Source organism: Loxodonta africana, chromosome 6 (assembly GCF_030014295.1).
Source record: "Loxodonta africana isolate mLoxAfr1 chromosome 6, mLoxAfr1.hap2, whole genome shotgun sequence".
In the NCBI taxonomy this organism is placed as follows: Eukaryota; Metazoa; Chordata; class Mammalia; order Proboscidea; family Elephantidae; genus Loxodonta; species Loxodonta africana.
Window position 1 is genome coordinate 96,025,982 of NC_087347.1, and position 12,333 is coordinate 96,038,314.

At 37.6% G+C, this 12,333-nt stretch overlaps 1 protein-coding gene across 29 annotated transcripts in view; it reads left to right on the forward strand.

Annotated features, from left to right (window-relative positions):
- The window catches only part of NEB (nebulin), a 216,183-nt gene that overhangs the window by 87,963 nt on the left and 115,887 nt on the right, over nucleotides 1-12,333 (forward strand). For all 29 annotated transcript variants that reach the window (XR_010322314.1, XR_010322315.1, XM_064287138.1 and 26 more), the window contains 6 exons: nucleotides 1,101-1,208; nucleotides 2,892-3,203; nucleotides 3,525-3,728; nucleotides 5,198-5,302; nucleotides 10,380-10,487; nucleotides 11,459-11,770. Coding sequence is in view for 27 of the 29 variants with exons in the window: in XM_064287138.1 (XP_064143208.1) it covers nucleotides 1,101-1,208; nucleotides 2,892-3,203; nucleotides 3,525-3,728; nucleotides 5,198-5,302; nucleotides 10,380-10,487; nucleotides 11,459-11,770 (1,149 nt within the window). In the remaining 2 variants the exon portion in view is untranslated. The remainder of the gene's footprint in view (nucleotides 1-1,100; nucleotides 1,209-2,891; nucleotides 3,204-3,524; nucleotides 3,729-5,197; nucleotides 5,303-10,379; nucleotides 10,488-11,458; nucleotides 11,771-12,333) is intronic.

Sequence of the window (12,333 nt, forward strand, 5' to 3'; positions counted from 1 at the left end):
TCCAAGGCATAGGGTTGAAAGATAAAATACAGGCCCATTTAAGACATAATTATGCTGAAAAAAAAAACCTTCACTGTTTATCTGAAATTCAAATTTAACGTGCTCTATTTTTATATGCTAAATCTAGCAAATCTACCAAGGGGACCTCCAGTAATGTGCACCTCTTCCCCAACCTGAGTCCTGGAAAAAATAAGAAATAAAGCAAAGAAGTAGAAATAGAGGCCAAAATCTCACATTTTTTACTGATAAAGTTAAAAGAACGCATTTGCATGAGAGTCAAATGGGCCTTCTAAGTGAACCCCAGAATTAGGTTTTGTCACCCAGGCACAAACCACACCGGGGCAGGACAAGCTGTCCTCCTCATGGCTGAGGCCCTGCTTAGAGCGTGGAGAAGCAGAAGAGGGCATTAAGCTTGTTCCAAGCTGAGCTGAGCTGAGCATGGCCAGTTACCCCAACCCTAACAATTAGGTAAATCACCAAATCACCACACCTCTCCAGGGGCAGAGTAAGTAAAGAAGCAGAGAAAAGCCAGAGTGAGAATAATTGAGACCCTCTTATAGAAAAGAATCTCAGGCATGGGTAAGAAGTGTTCTCCATTAACACTGCTCACTGATTTTTGTTAAAGTAAAAGCCTGTTTTCTAGATGCATGTTTTACCAATACGAATCAGCCAAGATTTAGAATCTTATGGCTATGATTAGAGTCAGCTTGACTGTGTTTTAAATCATACTTGAATTTTTTTTAAACATTATAAACCATTATGTGCTTGCCCATTTTTGAGTAATAAGGAAATGAATTAAAGTATATATAGTTTTAGACATAAATGAATATTAAACATATTGTTCTGCTATTTCCTTTTCACTTAGCTTATGTATAGATTGATGCTTGCCCATGTTCATATCCACTGCTTTACCTCATTTGTGTATTTGCTGTATAGTATGTTTTGATATGAATAGCATATTGACTTCCTGCTATCGGTAGATATTTAGATTGTTTCTAGTTTCCTATCCTTTTTGTTATGAACTGGTACAAGTCAATTCATAATCTCCAAATGGTTGCTGTCAAAGCATCTGATTTAACTCTGGCTTGCTTTTTCTGTAGAACCTGTATAAACTCGCCAATGAAGAAGCAAAGAAGAAAGGCTATGACTTGCGAAGTGATGCCATCCCGATTGTGGCTGCCAAGGCCTCCAGGGAGATTGCTAGTGATGTGAGTAGCAACACTTCAGATATTAATATAAAGGATGGAGTGGGGGGTTGGGGAGAGGACACTTATTAAAACAGGAAGATGCTTCTGTGTTGTTCCCGTTAGAACATGTTTATTGACTTATCTTTCTAAATCAATGTTTCATCTAAAGAAACTCTTTAATAGTTTTTTATTATACTTTAAAAGTTTACAAATCAAGTCAGTCTTTCATACAAAAATTTATATACACCTTGCTATATACTCCTAATTGCTCTCCCCCTAATGAGACAGCACACTCTTTCCCTCCACTCTCTATTGTCATGTCCATTCATCCACCTTCTGGCCCCTTCTGCCCTCTCATCTCGCCTCCAGACAGGAGCTGCCCACATAGTCTCATGTGTCTACTTGATCCAAGATGTTCATTCTTCAAGAGTTACCATTTTTTATCCCATAGTCCAGTGCAATCCCTGTCTGAAGAGTTGGCTTTGGGAATGGTTCCTGTCTTGGGCTAACAGGAGGTCAGGGGACCATGGCCTCTGGGGTTCTTTAATATTTTTTACTCCAGAAAACTTTAATATTCAGGTCCCATTAAAAAAAAAAAAAAGTTTTTTTTTTTTTTTTATGGAAGGAGGGGGTGCCTTAAACATTTTTTTTCAGTATAAAATTGAATTTGAGTCTATAATTTTTCATATATGTAATTATGAGAAATTCACCTCCATATTTTGAGCACATTGCCCCACAGAAATAGGAAAAGGCCAGAAGAGTTTAAAAATAACTTGGTATATGTATTAGTTCCAAATCAGATAAAGATCTGGTCTAGACCAGTCTAGAAAAATGCACCTTTCCTCAAACCAGTTCTGTATTTTTGCCAACTCTTTCTTTGAAAAATTACCTTGTGTTTACTTTTGAGTTTGTTTTAAATGAAACAGAATGACATAAGCAAACAAAAACAATAAAATGGCAAAACTAGACTTCTCATTCCATTGTCTCTGAAAGAAGGTTCTTTGGTGGAGAATTCAGACTTCTGTAAATATGTATTTGGATTTGTGTGATGTTTATTGCCCAAAGTAAAGGGTAAATAGCCTTAGTCAACACTCACCACAACCATTACCAAAATGCTTTCTTCTAGGTGTACAAACGGGTTCCTCACACGGTTTCTCAATTGTGGGTAACCCCAAACTTCAGTCAAGTCTGATCTCAGCTGGAATAGGGCATACCGGATAGAAAACACAAGGCAGCCCGTTTCAGGGAACCTCTACCCAAAGTTATTAAAATCAAGTGACCCAGTGAAAGCCAGCAGAGCCAGATTCGGGAAGTTATAGGTGGATGGGTGGGGGTGTATACGGTACCTCCAAACTCAGGAATAGCATCCCCATATGTAGGATATCTGGATTAGTGATTTCACTGCCCCAAGATGAAAAAAAGGCAATACACAAGAGCGGTTACTCTTCTTATAATTGTTGCTGCCTTTATTTCCAGGGAGTTTATGTCGTAAACCATAGGACTATGTAGTTTGGCCTGTCTTCCATCAGAGTATTGTTGTGAATTCTAATCAGGGGTTTGGGTGAGAAAAGAAGTTGGTATTCAGATGATCCCATTTCTCTGGAAGAATTACCAGTTTAAAAAAAAAAAAAAACTTTTAAATTAATAGACTTTTAATTCTTTCTGTATTCATTTTTATTTTAAAAACAACTACTTTTATTTCAGTACAAATACAAAGATGGTTACCGCAAGCAGCTAGGCCACCACATTGGAGCCCGGAAAGTTGAGGACGACCCCAAGATGATGTGGTCCATGCATGCAGCCAAGATCCAGAGTGACAGGGAGTACAAGAAGGACTTTGAGAAGTGGAAGACCAAGTTCAGTAGCCCAGTGGACATGCTGGGAGTGGTGCAAGCCAAGAAGTGCCAGACCTTGGTCAGTGACATAGACTACAAGAACATCCTGCATCAGTGGACATGCCTACCTGATCAGAATGACGTCACCCATGCTCGGCAAGCCTACGAACTCCAGAGTGATGTGAGTACCCAAGACCTGCTACATGTCACTGGTGACCACACTTGTGATAGTAATAGATAGTAACACATAGACAATGGTTTAGCTTTAGATAGAACCCTCAGAAGGGCTAATATTCTTCTCCCTGGCCCTCATTTGCTCTACCCTAGTTTTCTTTTAGAGAGAACATAATACCATGAGGCTATATCCAATTTAGTCTTCCTATTTTAAAAGACATAGACATGAAGCTTGACCATCCATGTTTTCTAGTCTTTTTCTTCCATTTTTGAAATCAAGTGTCATAACAACTCCAATAATCACTGCATTTGTGTTTGATCTCACCAGAATGTTTATAAGTCAGATCTCCAGTGGCTGAGAGGCATTGGCTGGGTCCCCATTGGGTCTGTGGATGTGGTCAGGTGCAAGACAGCTGCGGAAATACTGAGCAATAACATCTACCGCCAGCCTGCGGACAAGCTGAAATTCACCAGTGTAACTGATTCTCCAGAACAGGTGCTGGCCAAGAGCAATGCCATCAACATGAGCAAGGTAAGCTCTAAATTTGGGAGAAATAAAAACAGGGCTGTCTTTCATTTGGAATCTCTGTGATTAATTAAGTTAGCCTTTTGTTTTGTCTAATTAAATTGCCACCCTATGTATAGTGATTTGGCTGATTTTTCTGTTCAGCTACCTAAGGCTTCTGAAAATATATGCAGAAATTTCTGCTTTGACATCTCACATGAAATAGCCAGAGTAAAAAGTAGGGCAGCTGTTTTGGGTTCAAATTGTCTGAAGTCTCTGAGAGTTGTACATGATTTGGCATCAAAGTTCCTTTCTTACTGGTGAAGTATCTAGGGAAGCATAGAATAAACAAGTCAGATGCCAATCTTCATTTCTCAAAAAAGAAATTTACAGGTGGCCTATCCAGTTACATTTTCAGTTAAAGAAACAGACAGTCTGGGGTCTTAAATGCTAGCAAGCAGCTATCAAAGATGTATCAATTTGTTTCAACCCACCTGGCTCAAAGAATGAAGAACACCAAGGACACAAGGTAATTACGAGCCCAAGAGGCAGAAAGGGCCACATGAACCAGAGACTACATCATCCTGAGACCAGAAGAACTAGATGGTGCCTGGCTACAACCGATGACTGCCCTGACAGGGAACATAGCAAAGAACCCCTAAGGGAGCAGGAGGACAGTGGGACGCAGACCCCAAATTCTCATAAAAAGACCAGACCTAATGGTCTGACTGAGACTGGAAGGACTCCGGTGGTCATGGCCCCCAGACCTTCTGCTGGCCCAGTACAGGAACCATTTCTGAAGCCAACTCTTCAGACATGGATTGGACTGGACAATGGGTTAGAGAGGGATACTGGTTAGGAGTGAGCTTCTTGGATCAGGCGGACACTTGAGACTATGTTGGCATCTCCTGCCTGAAAGGGAGATGAGAGGGTAGAGGGGGTTAGAAGCTGGTGAAATGGTCATGAAAAGAGAGAGTGAAGGGAGAGAGCAGGCTGTCTCATTAGAGGGAGAGTAATTGGGAGTATGTAGCAAGGTGTATATAAGTTTTTATGTGAGAGACTGACTTAATTTGTAAACTTTCACTTAAAGCACAATAAAAAATTTAAAAAAGAAGAAAGAAACAGTAACAACAACAAAAAAAAAAACACATGGATTTGTTAATATAGCCACAGTACAGATATGGACATATATATACATATATATATATATATACATAAATATATATGCATAGGAAGTATTTGCTTTTAATTGGAGGCAGGCTGACCTTGTAAACAAGCGTACATACATATATTTCTTTTCATATCTTAATCTGCATTAATATTTAGTGACAATAAATATTGTTTAATATCAAAGGAGTTGAAAAGAGTGCTCTTCGTACATGCAGGACAGACAGTGAGGAGGCTGGCTTTCAACTTTGCCTTAGTTTCTTACTGGGAATTCCTATTTGACATTAACATTGTTTTTCTAATATGTTAACCTTTTTTATATTTCACAGCACTTATACACAGAAGCCTGGGACAAAGACAAGACCCAAATCCACATCATGCCTGATACACCTGAAATTATGTTGGCCAGAAAAAACAAAATAAATTATAGTGAGGTAAGACCATTTGTTTTATTTCCTTGATCTGCCCACACTGATGTTTGCTGATGTAGTAATAATTCTGAAGTTATCGTTTAATCCTCATGTGGGCCAATTACCTTAGTTTTGTTTTTTTAGGCCCATTACTCTGCCTTGATTATACATATCACTGTATTCAAAAAATAGAAAGCTAAAGCAATAGATAAACACAAAAATATATCCATGTAAAGTGGGCAAAAAACCCTCAAAGTCAACTATTAATGACTGAGATATATTGCCATTTTAATTTTAAATACAGAATTATTGTAATGACTACTAATTATGTGCCTCAAAGCTTGTTCCATGAGTTCCACACCTACCCTGACGAATTTCTGTGATGATGAAATGGGGTAGAATATCTAGTATGCCCAACATAGAACCTGACACTGAGTAGTTGCTTAATAAACTTTAATTTCTTCCCTTCCCACACACATTGCCATGAAAATTAGATTTATTTAGTATGCTCAAAATACCTTGAGGCTTATTTACAAGAATTCAAATGAGAACTCTTAAATTCATCCATTTCAAAATTTCCCGACAACAATGAAGTGCATTCTTCTATGAACTGTCTCTCTAAAGTAAATGTGTCATTACGTATCTTTGCAGCCCAGCAACACCACTGCGGAAAACTTTTGCCCAGTTGCCTCAGAGTTTCTCTGGTTTAGTCCAGAAGAATACTAATTTCCTACATGTTTGTGTGCCTTTCTTAAAAAAAAAAAAAAGAGGGCACAATTTTCTTCTGTCTGAGAAGTCTCAGTAATTTAAGTACTCATTTTCAAGACTTGACAATATTTATTATCCTATCCAGATTAGTTACATTTGAATGCAAGAATGCAGGCCTAAAGGGAAAGCATGCTTATATCAAATAACCATGACAAGCGAAATGAAGAGGATATAATTTCCCTGTCTCCCGCATTGTAAAACAAACCGAAGGACAAGCCTGGTCATAAATATTCGATTTGGCCTTGGCTTCAGTCATTTTTGAATGAGCAAGTTTTCTCTTGGCCACAGAGCTTCTCTGTTGGATTAGCTTCTCCCAGGAGGTCCATCTCACCCAGGCACATGAAGTTAGTTTCCGTCCCAGACTGAAGCTTGTGGGCTGCTCTCTTTTGTTAAATTAGGTCAGATGAGGTAGAATTTTCCTCCCAGACTGTGGAGAGGAAATTGGACTTTCTTCTCTCTTGTAATTCTAAAAATTTCAGCTGGCTTTACTTTCTTTAAAACTCCCTGATTATGTTAATTCCCTAAGAGCTGCTTTCTGAAGATTAGATTTCAAAATGTTCCATCTGAATCTCTTCTCAGCCCATTACCAGTGGTAACTTCATTCTATACTTCGTTCAACAAATATATTTAAAAAAAAATTTTTTTCTCTTAAATTTGCAGTTACCTGTTCTAGCTCCCTTGGGTAAACAGCTTACTAGACAAGCTTTAAAAAGTAATCCTGACAATAAGTAAAATTTCCTTCTTTGAAGCCCTGCATCTTTTTCAAATGTTGGGAAAAATAAATCTATTTGTTTGGCCTGAAGCCATGAGATGATTCAAACACAACTTTTTTCACTTATACTGTAAGGACAGTTTTGAATGTATATTCTTCAAAGGAAAAATAAAGTGTTTGACACTCCCATTGCAAAAGAAACATTTCTAGAAATTTTGAAGGAGAACGAATAGCCTTGGGATTTTATCTCAAAGACAAAAATTTATTCTATTTGTTACTTGAGCTTTTTCCTGTAACATCTCAGCTCAAAAAGAATGTGAGCTGTCACATTCATTAATCCACATTATAAAAACCAGAAAAATCAGATCTGCTGCCCTTGAGCCAATTCCGACTCATAGCAACCCTATGAGACAGAGAGAACTGCCCCATACGGTTTCCAAGGAACGACTGGTGGATTTGAACTGCTGACTTTTTGGTTATCAGGCAAGCTCTTAACCACTGCACCACCCGGAGAGTAAATTCTCTTAGGCATTTAAAAATTAAATGCCTCTGCATCATATTAAAATCCAGGTGCTATTCCAATATTCTTAAAAAAAAAAAAAAAATTTTTTTTTCTTACTTCAGTCTAAATTGTGAATGGGGAGTAAAAGTGAAGTAATTCAATTATTTCTGCCACACTTATTAAGAAGCTTTCTTACATTTAAGATTTCGTTACACAGCCTCGACAATCAAAAGCACACTGAATAATATAAATGAGAAGTAAAAATAAAGCCGTTGTTGTTCCTCCCTTAACACCATAAGTGACTTCTAATTCCTTTCCAGGACTATCTACTAGTATACCATGTCTGCTTTCACCAAGTCAGTAAAGCTTTTAATAGAGGAAAAGGAAAAATGTTTAATTTAAGATTAAGTTATTCAATCATATATATATATATATTTAATTCAATCATAAACTGATTTTAGGGCCTTTTCTCTGTTTTGGGGTATAGAGATGAGCTGTCTTTGAACCTCAGGTATCCCTGAGGTTATAAGAAAATTTTCCAAGGGGTATTCCGACATGGACTATTTTAAATAAATCAGTTTACTTAGCTTCAACCTCCATATGTACTCTTCTAAATTTTCTCCCTACCAACGCCCATGTAGTTGAAGTCGTATTCTACTTCCTCTTTTATAGTCGCTTTTATTTTACTTCAAAAAAAAAAAAGACCCAGATTAAAGAAGAGGAAAGAGAATACTAGAGAGCTAAATATCACTCATGTTACTGAATTAGATTCTGGATAGAAAAAACATTGCTGTAAAGGACCTTATTGGGATAAATGGTGAAATTTGAATATTCACTGTATATTAGATATTATTGTTGTTGTTAGGTGCCGTTGAGTCAGTTTCAACTCATAGTGACCCTATGTACAATAGAATGAAACACTGCCTGGTCCTGCACCATCCTCACACTCTTATATTAGGTATTAATATTAAATTTTGAAATTTATTAGGGTTACACGAAAAGTCTTTATTCTTAGGAGATACATGCTGAAGTATTTGAGGGTGAAGGTCCTGATGTCTACAATTTACTCTTAATTGGTTCAACAATTAACAATAATAATAATAAAAGAAGAAGCACTACACACACACATAAAGAGATAGATAAGGCAAGTACGGCCGATATGGCACCAATGTTAATTGGTGATTCTAAGTGAAGGGTGGTTGAGTGTCCTTCATACTATTCTTGCAACTTATCTGTAAGCATGATATTTTTCAAAATACACATTTAAAATATTAAAAATATTGATTAAAATATTTGCATAAATATGATCATTTAAATGTTATATTTCAAAAATTAAGAAAAAGAAGGGAGGCATAGCCACCTCAGCAGCATGCCCTGAGCAGTTAAAAAAAAAAAAAAAAAACAACTCTGCCAAAGAGACAAAGTCATTAGTGTCCACCAAAACTTTTTTTCAGTCAAGGCATTACAAAAGTAATGAGCTCCTATACATTACAAAAGTCTCATTAAAAATCCAATAACTTTATACTTTTTATGTTTAAAAATTATTTACCTGGTGCCCAGCTACCATTACTGAACATTTTGATTAAAAGTTCCATAAAAGAATCTTGGCCAAAAGGGGGAAAATTCAGAACAGAATTTCAAAGTCTCACGGACTTCAGACTTCCTGGAGCCATGGAAGTTGGGTAAACCCCTTAAACTATTGCCTTGAGACAACCTTTAAACCTTAAACCAAAAATATCCCTGAAGGCTTCTTAAAACCAAACAATAGTTTAGCTTAACTGGTAAAAAAGGCCTGCCTTGAGCATTAAGAACTGTCTATATGGAATCAAATTGACAACAGCAACCCAACAGATTAGATAGGAACCTTATGGGGCAGTGAGTTTATGTTAATGGGGGAAGAACAACTCAGAAAAAGGGTGAGAATGGTTGGTTATACAACGAGAAGAATGTAATCAATATCAGTAAATGGTAAAGGTAGAAACTGTTGAATAGGTGCATGTTTTACTGTGTGTATTCTCAAAAACGACAACAAAATGAATAAAATTATGTAAAAAATTATTTAGCAACATGTATATTTTTTTATTATATTTATTTCTTTTGTTTTGAATTATTGGATACCAAGACTAGTAATTATTTTTAAATGTATGTTGTCTTAAGAGAACACAGAGTTGGTCAAAATTTTTGTAAGTGGTTCAAAAGCACAAAAGGCTGAAGACCACTGGTATAGATGATTTGTTCAGTGGGGTGGTTCTCAAACTCTGCTCTCGTAAAACACTGTTGTTCCTACTTTGTGCGCCTTGGTTTTGGCCACAGAAATGGAACAAAGGTGGTGTTTTCTCAATTCACAGAAAAGAATTTATAAATAAAATTTTATTCATCTTGTGTTTTTGACTCATAAATCTTTCTTAATTCTTTGATGTTTTCTTTTTCCTGTCTGTGTCCTCCAGCAATTTCCAGCAGTTGACATAATTGATAAATGACGGGCAAGTCAATATTAGCAGAGTAACTGTTAGTACAACACTGAGTACAGACATGTGATCATAACAGGGTAGTAGTATTATTACATGTTATTATAAGAGCATATTCTCTGCCGGTAAAACTCTCTAATTCAAATTTGGACTTAAATAAATCAACATTTCATGATTGTTTCACGAAAAGAGCAAGTGCTGAACAATCTAAACACATTCGAGAGCTATTGATTTAATGTATAAAATTATACAGAATTGTGCAAAGAGAATTGGGGTGTTAAAATCTACTGAATTTGAAATTTCCATTTAAATTAAATAAAAAGCTTGGATAAATAGAATGAAAGAGAGAGAGAGAGATCTTTTTATTTAAGGCTGAACACACCAATGTAATGGAGCCCTGGTAGCATGGTGGTTAAGAGCTTGGCTGCTAACCAAAATGTCTGCAGTTCGAATCTACCGCAGCTCCTTGGAAGCCTTATGGGGTAGTTCTGCTCTTCCCTGTGGGGTCACTATTAGTTGGAATCAGCTTGACGGCAATGGGTAATGGGTATACTAATGTGGTTCTGCATCTGAAATAATCTTCCTTTGACCAAAAATACGTTTTTAGAGTGAATGTGTACTATATCTGAAAGCTACTATTTCTTTTCACAGAGCCTCTATCGCCAGGCCATGGAAGAAGCCAAGAAAGAAGGCTATGACTTGAGAAGTGATGCCATTCCCATTGTGGCTGCGAAGGCCTCCCGGGAGATTGCCAGTGATGTAAGGGCCAATCAACTTCTAATATTTGTTACTATCAGGCCAGCCATCTGCATAGGAAATCACATTACTAGAATATAGGCAGAGGTCACTTTAATCCTTACCATCTTAGCTCCTTTCATCGTATAAGCAGAGAATTTGACTCTGAGACAGACAGTGTGTGGGCAACTTGCCCAAGATCATAGCATCATAGCAGTAAAGCCTGGGAAGGAATGTTGTTCCCTTGGCTCTTGTCTTTTGGTCTTAACAAGAGTGTGTGCCTTGATTAAAATCAGATGGACACAAGTTGGGTCCTGATAAAACCCCATGAGCTCTCTTTGTGATAACACTCAAGGCAAAAAAGCCAGGAAGGAAACAGGCCTACTGGAGTTATCCTCCATCACTTGAAGAAGGACACAGAGCAGCAGAAAGACTGAAAGTGTCTTTGCTGTGAGGTCCACAGAATTAGTATTTCTTTATCCTAAAAATGAAGACATCGGATTCCTGGAAAACTTAAATATTAACCTGAGGGTGGCAAACTTTTCCATTTTACGACTACCCTTCTTAGATGATTTGTACAGAAGCAATCATTTCTCAGAATGCCCTAGAAAAAAATTTGTATGAATCATGTAAACACATCCCTTAGGTGTGTTCTCAGATGGCTTCACCCACATGATGGACTTCTGAGACACTGTCATGGTTTATCACTCTAACTGGGCTCGCCTTTGATTGTTTGCTTTGTATCACTTTTTGTTGACATGTAATTGTCTAGCATAATATAAGGGAATCTTTGGGGAGTTATTCTGTGGTAAAGTGCAAATTAGCAAAATATCCTTTTCTTTAGAAGTAAGCATGCATCAGTGTGCATTACGGCAGCAAGTTTTACGAAACGCCCTTTTTGTCTTACGGATTTTATAGAAAGGCTTCACAACAGGAAGAACAACGGGGAACATCCTCTGGTGCTTCCTCCTTAATTACTGGGTTCTCTCTTTTAGTACAAATACAAAGAAGCTTATCGTAAGCAGCTGGGCCACCACATTGGTGCCCGAAACATACGTGATGACCCCAAGATCATGTGGTCCCTCCACGCTGCAAAAATGCAGAGTGACCGCGAGTATAAGAAGGAATTTGAGAAATACAAGACAAGGTACAGCAGCCCCGTGGACATGCTTGGTATCGTCTTAGCCAAGAAATGTCAGACCTTGGTCAGTGATGTGGACTACAAACATCCCCTGCATGAATGGACCTGCCTGCCCGACCAGAATGATGTCATTCATGCACGGAAAGCCTATGACCTCCAGAGTGACGTGAGTATCCCTGGGGCTGATTCTGCATGTTACAGGCAGAACTGAAACGCACCCGAGGATTCTGACTAGTGCCAATGAATATTTTTATTTGTATATTTTAAGCAATCTGTAATTGTTTGAAAAGAGCTTCCCAGTGAAAACCCTACAGTTCTTTTACAATTTGCTCTCTTCCCCCAGAAGTTATACGTAAAAGAGGGAAGAAAAAGTAAATATTATCAGTAATATATAGGTACACATCTTCCTGTAGTCCCTGGGTAGTGCAAATGGTTAATGGGCTCCGCTGATAACCAAAAGGCTGGCAGTTTGAGTCTACCCAGAGGTGCCATGGAAGAAAGGCCTGGCAATCTATTTAAAAAAAAAATCAACCATTGAAAACCCCTTGGAGAGCAGTTCTATTCTAACACACGTAGGATAGCTAAGAGTTGGAGTCAACTCTACAGCAACTGTTTTTTTTTAGACATATCTTCCTAGAGCTACGAGTATTTGTCTGAATTATAGGAAACTTAGTCTTCAAAAATATAACACTGCGATTTTTTGTTTAAGGGGTGGAAAATGGGTGTGTG